At 45.7% G+C, this 15,157-nt stretch overlaps 1 protein-coding gene across 2 annotated transcripts in view; it reads right to left on the bottom strand.

Annotated features, from left to right (window-relative positions):
* Positions 1-15,157, bottom strand: part of NF2 (NF2, moesin-ezrin-radixin like (MERLIN) tumor suppressor) — a 635,344-nt gene that overhangs the window by 100,387 nt on the left and 519,800 nt on the right. The window contains exon 16 of one of the 2 annotated variants that reach the window (XM_085636354.1): positions 13,556-13,601. The exons of the other annotated variant lie outside the window; for it this stretch is intronic. Coding sequence (XP_085492480.1) covers positions 13,566-13,601 — 36 coding nt within the window. The 3' untranslated portion in view covers positions 13,556-13,565. The remainder of the gene's footprint in view (positions 1-13,555; positions 13,602-15,157) is intronic. 2 annotated transcript variants of the gene reach the window in all.

Below are 15,157 nucleotides of genomic sequence, written 5' to 3' on the forward strand. Positions count from 1 at the left end.
GTAAGCATTCGTCCCTTCACGTTTTGTGTCTCTGGTGTAGCATCGCAAGAGACCAAGTGTATGCCCAGATGTGAGTCCCTTGCTCACTGTGCCACTGGAACTAAGCTGCACCGACTGAAGAGGCCCAAATAGGCCAAAACCGGTCTTGGCGTGCTTGTATTATGGTTCATAGAAGACCTGGTTTGGCAGTTCAAGCTGGAGTGTTCCTACTTAAGCAGGACCAAAGGTGATTTGCATGTGGCCATCTAATCTGCGGTCACATGGTAGGCAAAACAAATATGGGCTGGAATGCTACACCAAACGATTGCCAGTGTTTAATCTATTTGCAAAAACTCCTCCCATCACTTTTTGTGTGTTTCGTGTAATGCCCCAAGTGGTCAAGGATACGGCCAGACGTGGGTTCCGTGCTCACTGTGCCATTGGAACTAAGCAGCACCGGACGAAGAGGCCCAGGTAAGCAGAAACAGGCCTTGGGTTGCTTGTGTTCTGGTTTTGAGAGAACGGTTTTGGCAGTTCTGCCTGTACTGCTCCACAGGAGCAGGCTGATGGCTGATTTTCATACAGCCAAGCCTAATGTGAGGTGGAATAGTGGGCAAAAAAAGAGGGGTTGGAATGCTACCTCAAGCGATTGCCAATGGCTAGACTATGTGCAAGAATTCCTCACCTCAGAGGTATTGCCTGTGAGCGAGGAAGGTTGGCTAAATAAAAATAAGCATCCTGGTGACCAGCCACTCCCCAGTATTGGGAGCCAACAGAACCAGGTTCAGGGACACCATGTTAAAGCTGTCAGGCTAAATGAAGAGATCTAGGATTCTTAAGTCCAGAATGGGTGCGAGACATCGGTCCTTCCTGAGAACTAAGAAATACAGGGAATAAAATCCCATGCCCCTCTCTTCCATGGGCATTACTTCTATGACCTTTTTTCATCAGGGCAAGAACCTCTGCCTCCAAGATTAGGGTATGTGTTTCAGGGAACTGCCTTGAAGAAAAATGGCAGTACAGAGGGGAGGACAGGAAGGAGTGGAGCTAGCATTACTGTTGGGGATATGCTGGGGCACCTAACAATCCATTTTGATCGTCTCCCAGTTGGCCGTAAAGAGAGAGTCAAGGGGGTTTGGAGGCTGCAGACCCAGCAAAAGAGGAGAGCTGCCGCTGCAATTGATGCGGACATTCCTTAGTTTCGTCCCTGCCCTGAAAAGAGCAATAAAACTGAAGGGGATGATTTGGACCGGATGGGAAGGTTATTGCTGTTGTGGATGTTGGCGTCTAGGGAAACCCCAGAAGCAATGGCACTGCAGGTGCAAGTGTTTTCACGAAGGAGGCCAGGTGCAGCGAAAGCGCTGTAGCAGGACTATATTTAAAGTATTCCAGGCATGAGTCAGCCCTTTACCCAAAGAGACCTTCATCATCGAAGGGAATGTCCATCAGTGCCACCTGGATATCTCCCTGTAATACACATCCTGGTGCGCCATCATCAAGTGACTGCCATGGCCAGTGGTTCAGCCATCATCCTCGATGAATCCTGGCTACACTTCATGACTTGTTTGGAGTTGTCCAAACCATCTCAGGCCAGGTAGGAGAAGGGCTTCTTCATGGGGTCAGGAAAATTGATTATAGCGATCCTAACCAATTTCCACAAGGTGTGGATATATCGGCCAAGAATACACAGGACTATCTCAGTGAGCAGGGTTAGGCTGCCTGATGCAAAGACTATTCTGGCCAGAAAGTGAAGCCTTTTAGACACACTATCCACAGGGTTTACTTTGCCATATGTCATCTTTACCATCAAACTCTCCAGTGAATGGAATGGCAACAAAAACATTTGGTTGGAGGGCACAGGTCTACGTAGCTGTGCGATCTGTCTTTAAGAGTGCTGGGCCAGAGAAAGGTTTCACCCAGGCAGCCAGAACTGGTTCAGTGAACGCTTCATTAAATGATAACAAGAGTTCTGGAGCTGTTGAGGACACTTGTAGGATTTCAATGATTTTAGGAGTGGGAAAGGGCAGTTCCAGTGCTTCCTTTGCTTTCCAGAAAACAGAGGTAAATGAACAGACTTCTTCAGATGTAAGGCCCGAGGTTCAGGCCAGGCTCAGGTGTCATGGCCACGAGCATTTTCTAGGTTTAAGTGTAGGTCAGCATCTGTATTATCAAGAGGGAGAAAGTCGTCCGCTTCCAAACAGTTTGCCTCCATGCGCCGTTAATCCCTATTAGGCATGTCCAGGGCACTGGAATCTGATCCAAGGAGTTCTTACTAAGGATGAATTTCTTGAAAATAGGGAGCTGCTGTGCAAGAAATTTGTCATAAAAGCAAACACAAACGTTTTCTTTTGCTACTCAAATAATATCAGCCGACTTCGAAGAAGGAAGAAGCACCCAAAATCGTCAGAGGGCAGTGCAGATGTTGCATTCATAGTTGGCACCAAATGCACATAGAGAGATAAAAGTTTCTTCAGAAGTAGCGCCTAAGCTGAAACCTGTGTTGTGGAGTCGCTTGGCATCATGTTAAGAGCCACCAAAATCATCAAACCTGCAGAATCAGACCGACCTAAATTCTAAGTTAGATAGGGAAACATGAGACACACTGCACACAATTGTTTTCTTGCTAAGTATGTTATATTTTATTTGTTCTTTAATGCAGAGAAAAGGGGACAACTTGAATATGTCTTGTTTCAATTATCACACTGTATTCAGGGAGCAGCAGGTAGTCAGGTGGTGATTTTGAGAAAAGCATGTATATATCCCCTTAAGGTAGCACTGAACAAAAACCCAATCACACTGGAGCACAAACAAGAAAAACATGTGCACACAGCCTGGATCACACTACCTTAATGGGCAAAGTACATGAAGAGAAACAGGAGGAAGCTTCTACCTGTACTCACACACTGTCGAGGAAAATGAAATTCAGGTCCAAATCATAACCACGGTCATTTTACAATCATACATGGTCAAAAAGAACTTACTTTGTCATGAGTTAAGGCCTTCCTTAAACCAAATGATTACCTCCAGTCAAACGAAATATGGAACTAGTGTGCCGTGGTGCGCTATAAGTACTCCTCGAGCCGCGAGAAGTACCATTTCTGCCCTGGCTGCCTCGGAAGGTGAACGCGCTACTCATTAAAATGGCGGCCCGCGGTGATGGGCGCCCGGCATGAACTCCCGCTGGCAACAAAGACGCCGATCTCCATAAGTGACACGAAGGACCAACTTGAGGTACCGCTTGGTTTGGGCGCACGGGCGGCGGCAAGATTGGAGCTTTGGCTTGGCTAGACTTTTCCCCCTTCCCCTCTGCTTGACTTTAACATGGCGGCAGCGTTTGCCTAAATGGCGGCGGTCGCCGACACGCCTGTCTTGAATGCTGGGACTGCTTACTGTCTCCCGGTGGGGGGGACCATCACACGCGGTGCTGGATGATTCACTGCCTCCTGTCCCCTGAACACTACTGCATGCCTGTATAGAGCCTGATTACCTGGGACCGCTGTGCTCACCTCTGCTCTGATGTAACCCGGCGTGTGCACCAGCCCCCCCTCTGGGAGATCTATGGATGTAATCCATCACGGCTGATGCGTCCTGCGCGGGTGATCTTGGTCCTCATGATTTGCCGCCTTGCTGCCCCTGCTGAAGTTTCTTTCTAACTGGCTCCTCCTAGACAAAGGCACGACATCCCACGGCTTCCGCTATTATCCTGGGCACAGGTGCACACCTACTTGCTATACCCCCACGCGGCGGCACTGACCCTCCCTGTGCATTGAATGTCTGCACGGCTGAATTCACGAGGAGATACCTTCTTTAGCTTCGGGATACTGGGTTTGCGACAAGGGGGTCGCCACTTCCGCCACCACTTCACGCTATTCACCAGCCGGTCCCCTGCACAACCTATCTTCCCTACGCGTGCATGACTTTGAAGGTCTGAGCCATATGCCACCTAAAAAGACGCCGTGCAAGACGCCAAATAAGGTCTCAAAGATTTCTTTGCTTCCTCAGAAAAGCGGTCCACGCTATGAGGAGACGCAAGCTCTACAACAATGTCCCTCACGAAAGCGGACCTTTTAACAATGTTCAAAGACTTCAAATCGGAACTCTGAAACGATATCAGCCAAGACATCAAAGCCTCCATAGACCAACTGCTGTCAGACTTGTCAGAGCGCCTGACCTCTCTGCAACAGGATGTTGACTCAGTGGGCACTAGGGTCCTTGACCTCGAGACACACCATCAGGATCAAGAGCAACTCAATGCGGAGCTCCGAGATGATGTCCAAACACTCAAGGCTCAGCTCCATCAAGCGCAGCTCAAGACGGAGGACCTCGAGAACAGAGCACGTAGGGAGAACATACGGATCCGAGACCTGGAGGAAAACGCGGAAGGGTCAGATTTGGAGGCCTACTTGGTGGGGCTGTTCTCGGAGATCCTGCTTCCACGGACTCTTAAGATCAAACTAGATCCTCCGCCCACACAAAACATAGGGGAGTGGCCATCATGTTTCGCTCCTCCATACAATTCCAATCGCTGGGAGTTCGGAGTGATAAGGAGGGTCGCTGGGTTATGATAAAAGGACGCTTAAGAGGGAAGCTCAGCACCTTTGCCGTGGTATACGCCCCTAATACTGGGCAAGCGGCCTTTTTACACAAGTTTCTGGGGAAACTCACAGATTTTGTAGAGGGGCCACTAATCCTTATGGGTGATTTGATATGGCAGAAAGAAATAGACAGTACGCACACTCAGCGTTCGGACATGAGCTCATTTTCGGGGGCGACGCAACAACGCTTACATGATTTAGGACTTCTGGATGCCTGGCGCACCCTTTTCCCACAGACCCGAGATTACACCTTCTATTCCCATGTTCATCATACATACTCGCGGCTCGATTATATCTTCATAAGTCAGACCCTACGGGGGGCCCTACAGGATGCCAAGATCTTCCCCCTCGCGGTGTCTGACCACAGCCTGCTATCCGTTAACCTCACTTGGTATGGGAACCCCGACTACCCCCAGGTGGTACTTTCCCCCGTCGCTTCTCCGAGATAAAGATTCCTGTCCCAAACTGAGAAAAGCGATCACTGAGTTCTTCAATACTAATGACCCTAAGGACACTTCGGAATTTACCACCTGAGATACTTTTAGAGCTGTTATTAGGGGGGACTTTATTGCCCTCAATGCGGCTTTGAACAAGCAGCAGGCTAGCGAGAGAGAACAATTGGAAAGTGAGTTGACTGATATTGAGCGCTCCCATAAACTCAACCCCATGAGGCAAACTCTGCACAACCTCAGGGCACTCCGGGGCGAACTTAGGGCTATATATAATAATAGGGCGGAATTTACACTCCTCAAATTGCGACATCTATCATACACTCAGGGCAATAAAATTGGTAAACACCTTGCCAGACAATTGAAAGACAAACGTGAACGAGAATATATAGGTGGCATTAAGGGACCGACGGGGGACATCACATATAAAGATGAGGACAAAGCTGAACTCTTTGGACCCTTCTATACAAATCTCTATACTGGGAACACCCTAGACACCGATGCCCAAAAGGACTACCTACAGGCATTGCCCCTACCTCAGGTATCTGCTGAATAGAATGATTTACTCACAGCTCCTATAACAGCAGACGATGTGACTGCGGCCATTAAAGCCCTAAAACCCCACAAGGCCCCCAGTCCGGATGGCTATACCGCCCTCTTTTATAAGACATTTACCCCAGACATTAGCTCCCACCTTGCACGTCTTATTAACACTACGGGGGACACAGGCTCGACCTCTGGCACAATGTCCGAGGCCGTTATCTCGGTGATACTAAACCGGGGAAGGACCCCCAACGCTGCGCATCTTATAGGCCGATCGCCCTATTAAATCTGGATGCCAAACTCTACTCATGGATTATAGCCAAACGCTTGAATGACCTCATGCCTGCCCTTATCCACCCAGATCAGTCGGGTTTTATCAAAGGCTGTCAAACACACAATAATACCCGTCGAATTGTGCATTTGATTGAAAAGGCCAATAGATGCCAAATTCCTGCGGTCCTAGTAGGGTTAGATGCTGAAAAAGCTTTCAATAGGGTTGATTGGCCATATCTTTTCCAAACACTCGCAGCATTCGGATTTTCGCCCAAATTTCTCACCATGATTAGAGCTAATTACCTCCACCCCGCTCTAAAGTGGTAGTCAACGGGGTGCACTCGCCCTTTTTTCGCCACTCCAGAGGCACTAGTCAGGGGTGTCTCTGTTCGCCCTTACTTTTTGCTCAGCATAGAACCACTAGCATTAGCAATTAGGTCTCATCCCGGAATTAAAGGGTTACCAATCACTGGGGAGTCCCACAAAATGTCACTATTCGCGGACGATGTCCTTTTGTCCTTAGCTGACCCTGCAACCTCCCTCCCCCACTTACAATCAGAACTTGAGCGGTTTGAGGTTGTGTCAGGATTTAAAATAAATGTAGAAAAATCATATATAATCAACCTCACCCTCCCGCCGACAGAAGTCCTCAGACTCTGGGCCCTTACTTCCCTTCCCAGGGCTAGCGAATCCATCCAATACTTGGGGGTCCAACTAACGCCAAGACTTGAGAGACGCTATGCTGCCAATTTTCCTCCCATTCTTGCACGCATTCAAACAGAACTCACAAAATGGAAACATCTTTTCCTGTCATGGTAAGGTCGAATTCATGCCGTAAAGATGACTCTCTTGCCTAAGCTCCTTTATTTGTTTCAAGCCTTACCTTTGGAGCTTGAGGGTGACTTCTTTCGGAAAGTGAAGGCCATGATTCTCTGCTTTATCTGGCAGGGAAGCCGAGCACGCTTCTCCTACTCCCTGTTGCGTCGCTCTCGCGAAGAAGAGGGTGTTGGTCACCCAGATATTCAATTATATTAAAAAGCGGCACAGCTGAGAGTCCTGGTAGAATGGTCACAACAGGAATCTGAAAAACATTGGTTACCTATGGACCGCAGCGTAACGGGAAGGACAATTTGGGACTTGGCTTGGCGCCCTAGATAGGACAGACCTAAAAACACTTACATTAGCACCCTCACACGTACCACCCTGAAGGTGTGGGACTCAGTCTCAAGTGACGATAGGTGGACCTCGTTTCCCTCTCCCTTTACACCGATCCATTTTAACCCAGCATTTCCTCCGGCCCTACATGAGGGACCCTTTGATGCCTGGGGGAAGGGAGGTTGCTTAGCTCCGACGCACCTGTTTCACAACTTTGACCCTCTCACTTTTGACAATTGTAAACGAGATTATGCAATTGGTCACACAGAGCGTTATCACTATACCCAATTGATGCATTGGGCCCTTACGCCTCACGTATGGGAAGCTGCCACCCGACCCCTCACAAAATTCGAGGCCTTCCTCACCAAGACCACTTCTATGAGGGGAGTGATCTCATTTATATATAGCTTCCTGCTTAAAACTACTCTATCCCTGCGCCTGCAATATATGTCCATGTGGGAAGATTTGATACACCCTCCTATATCAGAGGAGGAGTGGAAGCACTTATGGTCGGACATTACACGTTTCAATCACTCCACTGAGCTCAGGGAAGCCCACTTGAAGACCATGATGGACTGGTACCTACATCTGCAAATCTTCTCCGCTACTTCTGATAGGTGCTGGAGAGGATGTGGGCTACTTGGGGATTTTCAACACATATGGTGGGATTGCCCGACCATCCGCCCCTTTTGGGAAGAAATCCTGACACACATAAAAGACATACTGGGATACCCCGTCCCCTCTACCATGGCAAGCGTCCTGTTGGGGCTTCGCGATTCCTCCCTAGAACACCAGACCCGAGCTGATAAAATGATCATGTGGCTTTGTATTGGAGCAGCTAAGATCACCCTGGCTGCCGCCTGGAAGATAAAGGAGGCTCCAGCTATCTCTCTTTGGCACTCTCACCTCTGGAAACTGCTCAGTTTAGAACGTATGTCTGCCATTTTCAGAGATAACTATAAGAATTTTGAATTTAAATGGGGCCCCCTGGTCTCCTTCCTTTCACGAGGTCTTCCATCGGCTGTGAGTCCTTCCACAATAAGAGCCCTGCATCTCTTCCAATTCTGATTAGGGTTCGCATGTCATGTGCCTTTGTCATTGTTTGATTGTTGCCGCCACCACAGGGAGGGTGGGGGGGTGGGTTTAAGGGGGGGTTATTTTGTTCTATATTTCTGTTTTGTTTTCACATCTGAGATAAACTGCTCTCTGATATATATGCTTATTCTATGCCACACATCAGTTGTAAGATCTGGGAAAGTCGTTGTAACGGAAGGAAGATGACAACTCTGCGGAACTGCGCGTTCTCGACTTTGATCAGAAAAGACTAACTTCAAGCTCCACAACGTTTAGAAACTGTATCCATTATTGGGGCCACTTCATAAGGAAGGAGCTTGACCTTTACTGGGCAGTACATCCCTGTTGGCCTTTATACGTTTCTTGCACTACTTTGCTCCCCTGCGTGGGATGCTGTTCTAGTATTATCTCAGGTGTATGGTGTTGAAAAAGAAAAAAAAAAATTCAATAAACATATCTTTGACAAAAAAAAATTGCTTTAGGACGAGATAAATCATATTGTGATGAAGCATGCCATGAAATGTGAGCGAGGATTTTTTTTTATGCAAGAGAAAATGGCTCATTAGTAAGGCTACAGCAATTTTCCAAGAGCCTCACTGAGTTCAAAAGCAAGCATTTGTTCTGTGTCTTGCTGTCTCGGAAAAATCCAAAGTAACCTGTTGAAGGGCTTCAAATTGGAAAGGGTTGGAGGATGGAGTCGGGAACTCCCTCTTCGTCATCTGCAGAACCGAAAACGGCTCAGATGAAGGGAAGAAACAAGAGTTAGGGAATGGCGTTGTAGAATCTCCGAACAGTCCCGAGAGTGAAATTGCTTCCTTAATGAAGAAAAGAACTTCTTCATGGGGTGTTTTTATGTTTCATGTGGAAATATTCCTTGAGAGCGCACACCCAGCCAGGTGACTTACCTCAAGGATGGAGTGGGCACCACTCAGGAGTATTTTCATCATTGTCCTCACCAAAATTAGTTGGGATTTCTGCTTCCTGATGACCTTTGGGTGCATTTAAGGGCAACAGTCAATGGCCGTGGAGTTCTGATCAGATCCACCAAGAGATGTCATGGTAATCCAACAAGGACATCATCTTGCAAAAATGCCAACGTAGTTTAAACCCAAGATTTTAGGAGGTAACATTTGATATTGTTTCTTTCAGATTCAATAGAAAATAATTGTCAGTAAAACACCAAAAAGATCTCCTGACCCACGGTGTCATCACATCTGGGGTGGTTGGAGCTGCAACTAGTTATAAGATGCCACCTGGCGAGCCACTGCTGGGGAAAATTTTTCCTGATCTAGTCTGGCACCTGTATGATATTTTTTTTTTTTAAACAATTTTTTATTTTGTGCATGATAACGCGGTTATATTTTACATCTTAAATCTGTAGTTTGCATACAAAAAAATGATATACTTAAGTAGCCGAATACATTATACTGTATGCCATTAGAAGCAAAACTCCATTGAAAGTAAGAAAAAAAAAAAGATACAGTCTTGTGTCCTACAAGTTTTCGTATATCGTTCTTTCATGCACATTTTTATAACTTTTTACCCTCCACCCTTCCCTCCCTCCACCCCCCCCAGGGTTGGCCGTCCATTCACCTTCCAAGCCATCTGGTCAGCGGTTCCCATATCTTTAAACCTTTTGCTCGAGATTGGATCCCTCTTTTTTCATATATAGCTTTTTCAAAGTTGTAGTTCGACACTAGTCGAGTTAGCCATTGATGAAATCCAGGGGGAGTTGGATCTAGCCAGGCTGAGGTTAGAGTGAGTCTATATACGGCCATGCCTATGAAAATCAGTTGTTCTCCTAGTTTTCCTTGGACCTCCCGATCTACCCCTAGACAGATCAAGGCAGAAGAAAGACTTACATCCCTACCTAATATTTCTTTGAAGAATTTAGTTATGTCGAATTTTAAAACATTAAGTGTGACGCAGGAAGCTAGCATATGATCCAGATCCGCCTGAGACGTAGAACAGCGTGGGCATAAAGTTCCCTTTCCACTTCCCCATTTAGCAATCTTTTTCGGCGTATAGTAAAGTGAGAAGCAAGTTTTATAGTACTGCGCCTGAAGCCGTGCTGGTAGAAGTATTTTCTGTGCTAATTCGGTTGAATGTAAAAATAGATCTTCTGTGATACCAATTTCCTCTTTCCATTTAGAAGCCCGCTGTCCCAAGTCATCAATCATTAGGGAATTGAAGGAATTGTATATAATTCCTATAGATGAATGGTTCTTTCTCAGCTTGTCTATGATAGGATTATTGACGAAACCTGATGGGCCACCACATTTCCTACCTAAGAAGTCGCGGAGTTGCAGATATTTGAAAAAATCCCTCCAGTCTAGTGCATATTGTTCTTTGAGTGTCTCAAAAGAAACTAAACCAGTGAGGGAATAAAAATCACCAAGTTTGGACAAGCCATTGTCTAACCATTTCTTGATTACTGAATCTTTAAAAATTTCGGGTAAATTGGGGTTTTTATCGATCGGAGTGTAATAATTCAAGCGTCCAAGTCCTATCAGTTTCCTAACTGCTTTCATGATTTTATATCCAGCGGCCAGTGTCTTAAACCGTACTTTTTTGTAATGAGAATCATTTAAAAATCTCCAAGCCCAGCCCCAGGCATCTTTGCCCATTATAAGTTCAATAGGTGTGGGAATACTTTCTGGAAGGTCATCGATTGGTTTATCGGATAAAAGGGTGTAATTATACAAGAGAGTAGTTACCCAATAATACAGTCTAATATTTGGCAGAGCCAAACCTCCCCTGTCCTTTGGTAAGGAGAGGAACTTATATGCTCTCCTAGATTTTGCGTAGGACCAGATAAACCCAGAATACAGATCCTCAATCTTTTTTAAGCAATTGTTGCTGAATTCTAGCGGGATAGCCCTCATAAGGTAGAGAAATTTGGGAAAAAAGAGCATTTTAATAATATTGCATCTCCCGATTATAGAAAGATGTAAGTTATTTAATCGCCTTAACTCAGGTTTAATTTTATCTATCAGGGGGTCGATATTAGACTCGACAAATTTTTCAACATTAGTCATAATATCAATTCCCAGATATGTGGCTCTCTCCACCTGTCTAATATCATCCCCCATACTAATATTTTTACAAACGATCTGGGTTTTAGCTCTATTGAGGGAGTAGCCTGACAGACGTCCAAATTTCTTCGCCTCTAGCTCAACTTCCGCCATTGACATTACGGGATTTGGCGTTACAAGCGCAATATCGTCTGCGTAAGCCAATACTTTTGTTTCCCAACCTTGGGTAATGATTGGGCTAATCCTTTGATTACCTTCCAATACTCGTAAGAAGGGGTCAATGTATACCGCAAATAAAAGAGGTGAACTAGGACATCCTTGACGTGTGCCTCGAGTTATTTTAAATGTCTCAGTAAATGTTCCATTTATAAATAGCTTTGCGGTAGGTTGGAAATATAGCATCTTAAATGCCTGAATGAGTCGGGGACCTAGCCCTACCCTTGACAGAGACTCCCAAAGAAAAGGCCAGGAGACTCTGTCAAAGGCCTTCTCGGCGTCAAGTAGTATAAGTGCTATGGGGTCCCTAGATATATGCGCTGCATCTAAAAGTGAGATGGTTCTCCTGATATGATCTGTGGTGCTGCGTCCTGGAATAAATCTGTGTTGCCTTGGTGATATAACCTTATGAATTACACCTGTATGATATTTATAAGGAGAGGAATCTGTGGCAAGAATAATTCAATAGAGATAGATTTTATTTTCAACAATGGACAGGAAACTGCGGAAGAAAGGTGCAACCACACAACACAAAGCATGCCACAGGTTAAATGTTAGTCAAACCGTATTTTAGTACAAAGCTTCGGACGACAAACAGTGGTAAGCTAAGAATGGGCATTCTCGAACATTTGGAGAGTGCTCCTCTCCCTATTAACAAGCTGTGACTGATGAGCATCAAAAGACAGACAGCTATCAACTCAAATAGCAACTGGGGAAACCTCCCTATCGTTCTCAGCAGCATCAGCTGGAAATTTGGCTGAGGCACACACTTGGGGAGCAGTACAAGAGCACAATTTCAGATTTTCTCTAGGACTATATACCCAGGCTCTGCTCCTGTCGCTTGCCAGATGTTAAGGTCCTGTGTCCCTGCTGTAAAAGCCAAGAACACAGCCTGACTTCCCACATCATACACGTGTTCCCAGAGGCTGCAATCTGTTATTGTGAAGAAGATTCTTGATAGGCAATTGATGGCTATGGGCTGGCAGCTCTGGAATTAAAGAAAGCATTCAGTGCATCAAGATATTGTTGCCACTACTCACTGCATGAGCCAATTATAAGTGGGCATGTACTGCACTTGGGTAGAATGACAACCCAAATGTCCAAGTGTAGCTGCTAGCTCACCCACACAATCTGAAGAGGTGCAAAAGCCATCACAACGCAGCAGTTTTAGCCTTGTTGGAACTTATCAGTGAGGTGCAGCTTGAGTCCCGTGTCACAGCGAGCTCAGGAACCATATCTGGAAAACACCCCTAATAGTTACAGAAAATCACTTGGAACAATAACGAATTGGTGGAATTCCTGAATTAATCTCAACCACTTGTAATCACTTTGGGCAGCACTGGACTCCATAATTTTTTCTGATCACGAGTAGATGGCCAAACCCTAACAGCAAGAGCTTAATGCTCCCGCCTCTTGGAACTCCAGAAACCCACTAAATGTCATAACACAACAAATGGCCCTTCCTCTAACCAATGGCAACACAATGCTAACCGCATGGAGCCCATGGCTCATTTTTGCCTTACTGTATGCACTGCCAAGAGGCAGGTAATTCCCAGAGATCAGGGCTGACCTAATCAGCAATTGTTTTCAGAAAGACCAAGCCTTCAGTTTGGTGTTAACCTCCTCTAGGAATTGGCAGTAGAACAATAAGGATTAATGTCCATGTGCCAAGTGACCTTTTAACTAAAATCACTCAAGGGCTAACATGCAGGCATCATTAAACTGGTGCTGCCGGCTTCTTGCATGGCCAGCACTAGATGCCAAACATGGTATGGCTGTAGATTAGGGCTTGCCAAGCGGGTTTTAACCCCAGGAGGCTCAGATGCGATTGGTTTGTACTCGTCTAACCATTGGGGGGCATAGTACCAATCCCCATGTAAAGTCAGTAGAGCACTAACACCCAATGCCCAGTTTGATACGTTCTGCATTGAGGCTGTGTATGTCTGTGTTCACTCACTCATAAAGAGAGCAGTGGCACCTTTTTCTTAGGAATTACCAGAAGAGGACCAACAACTGGTATCCCAAAACTTGTGTGCAGGTTGATTCTTCCCACCTTGGCTTTATATCCACATACAGGGACCCATTTTACATTCCTACAGCCTAGCTAGCACGATATAGTTTCTTTGGTGGCAAGAACATGCCCACCACGGCTGGAACATGAGCAGCAAGTTACAGCACCAAACTCATGCATGGGTTAGTGTTAAATAGTGGGGTCCCATCACCACACACAAAGTACCTGCGAAGACTCATATGCAGATAGGTCTTCTGCCCTGGGCATCCGGCTAAACCAACAAAATAAAATAAAAACACGTGTCACATGAATCAACATTTTTATGTTCACAGCCTTTAGCATGCTTCACAAGTAATATCCCTCCCATGCAACCCCCGGTCTAGAACCCAAGGAGTATCTATATCCACTCAAGCATACTAATTTACTCTTGTATGGTTAAGCATGCAGCCGCGGAACACACCAGAAACAACCGTCTTTGTGACTTTTCTTTTAAATGCACCAAGAAGAAGATAATGTTGCTGTCCCGGACTGCTTAATCGTTTGAGATGCCCAAGACATTTGAGGGGAATTGATTTGGATCTCAAACCTAGGCACTTTCAAGGGCACATCCACAGGCTTTCATCACTGAAACGGGAGCCTTGCATTGAAAAAGGACTAGGAATAAAGAAACTGGCCTAAATGTCTGTCTGGTGACACAATATTGCAGCCTGAGCGTTTTAGTAAGACATCTAAAATATTCCAAATGCACACGGCCATCTGTGGCTCTTGGCCCATCCTCATCTGCTAATTCGATGCAGACATACCTTCTACACCAAAATACATCATTCTTATGTTCCAGGTTGAGAGCACCAGAAAAACAAGTTACTTACCAACTATAATTCTCTTTCTTGTGGATAGTCTATCAAGCTGCAGATTTCTGACCTCAAGAGTATCTCAAGATGCCACACTGGATCTGAAGAATTTTCTCAGCAATGCTCCAGCGCATTAAAAGGAGTTGTCACGTGGTTCTATGATGGCCCTGTATCACCCCAGAAGTGTTAAATCGGAGAGGCTTATAAGCGACACCCATGCATGCTAACGTCAGCTTCTTATCTTTCTCCTTCAGTATAAGCAGACACAGAGCAATTTGAAATAATTGTAGCCAAAATGTGCCAAGACCTAACCTGGAACTATATAATAGTATTTGGGATGCCACTCCACTGAACGTGGGGGTGGAAGGGCAGTGAGGAATCTGCAGCTAGATAACATTTTCACCAGAAGGAGCATTATAGAAAGTAAGCAACGAGTTCAATTGATGGCTACTTCTAACTGCAGATTCCTCCCCTTAAGAATAGATATCACAATAGAAAGTCGTAATTGGCAGAGGGTCTGGAACTCAGACCAAAAAGACCTGCAGAACTAGGAAAGCAAAATGGCCCACCCGTCAGCTGACTGTTAAGGAAGCAGTATTTAGCGAAGGTGTACACAGACACCCATGGAGGAACTTAGGATATATCCTGAGCAGGCACCTTACACCAATGAGATCTTAGCAACCATTATCATGGTGGAATGAGCATGCAGGTGCTTCTTGGCCAGCGCATAGCAGATCTTGATTCAAAGGACTATTCTTCTTCACAAGGCCCTTTTCTGCACTTCCTTCCCTTTCTTTGCTCCCGAGAATCCTATTAAGAGTTGATCAGCCACGCGATCAATATGCAAGTGTAATCACAATGAGTAAGACAGTTTTTAGAGTCAGGAGATGTAGGAAGCAGGTATGCAAAGGCTCGAACAGTGTAGACATGAGAAATGTCAAGATCAGTTTAAGATTCCACTGATGCATCACAAACA

The sequence above is a fragment of the Triturus cristatus genome, chromosome 11 (genome assembly GCF_964204655.1).
Source record: "Triturus cristatus chromosome 11, aTriCri1.1, whole genome shotgun sequence".
Taxonomy (NCBI): Eukaryota; Metazoa; Chordata; class Amphibia; order Caudata; family Salamandridae; genus Triturus; species Triturus cristatus.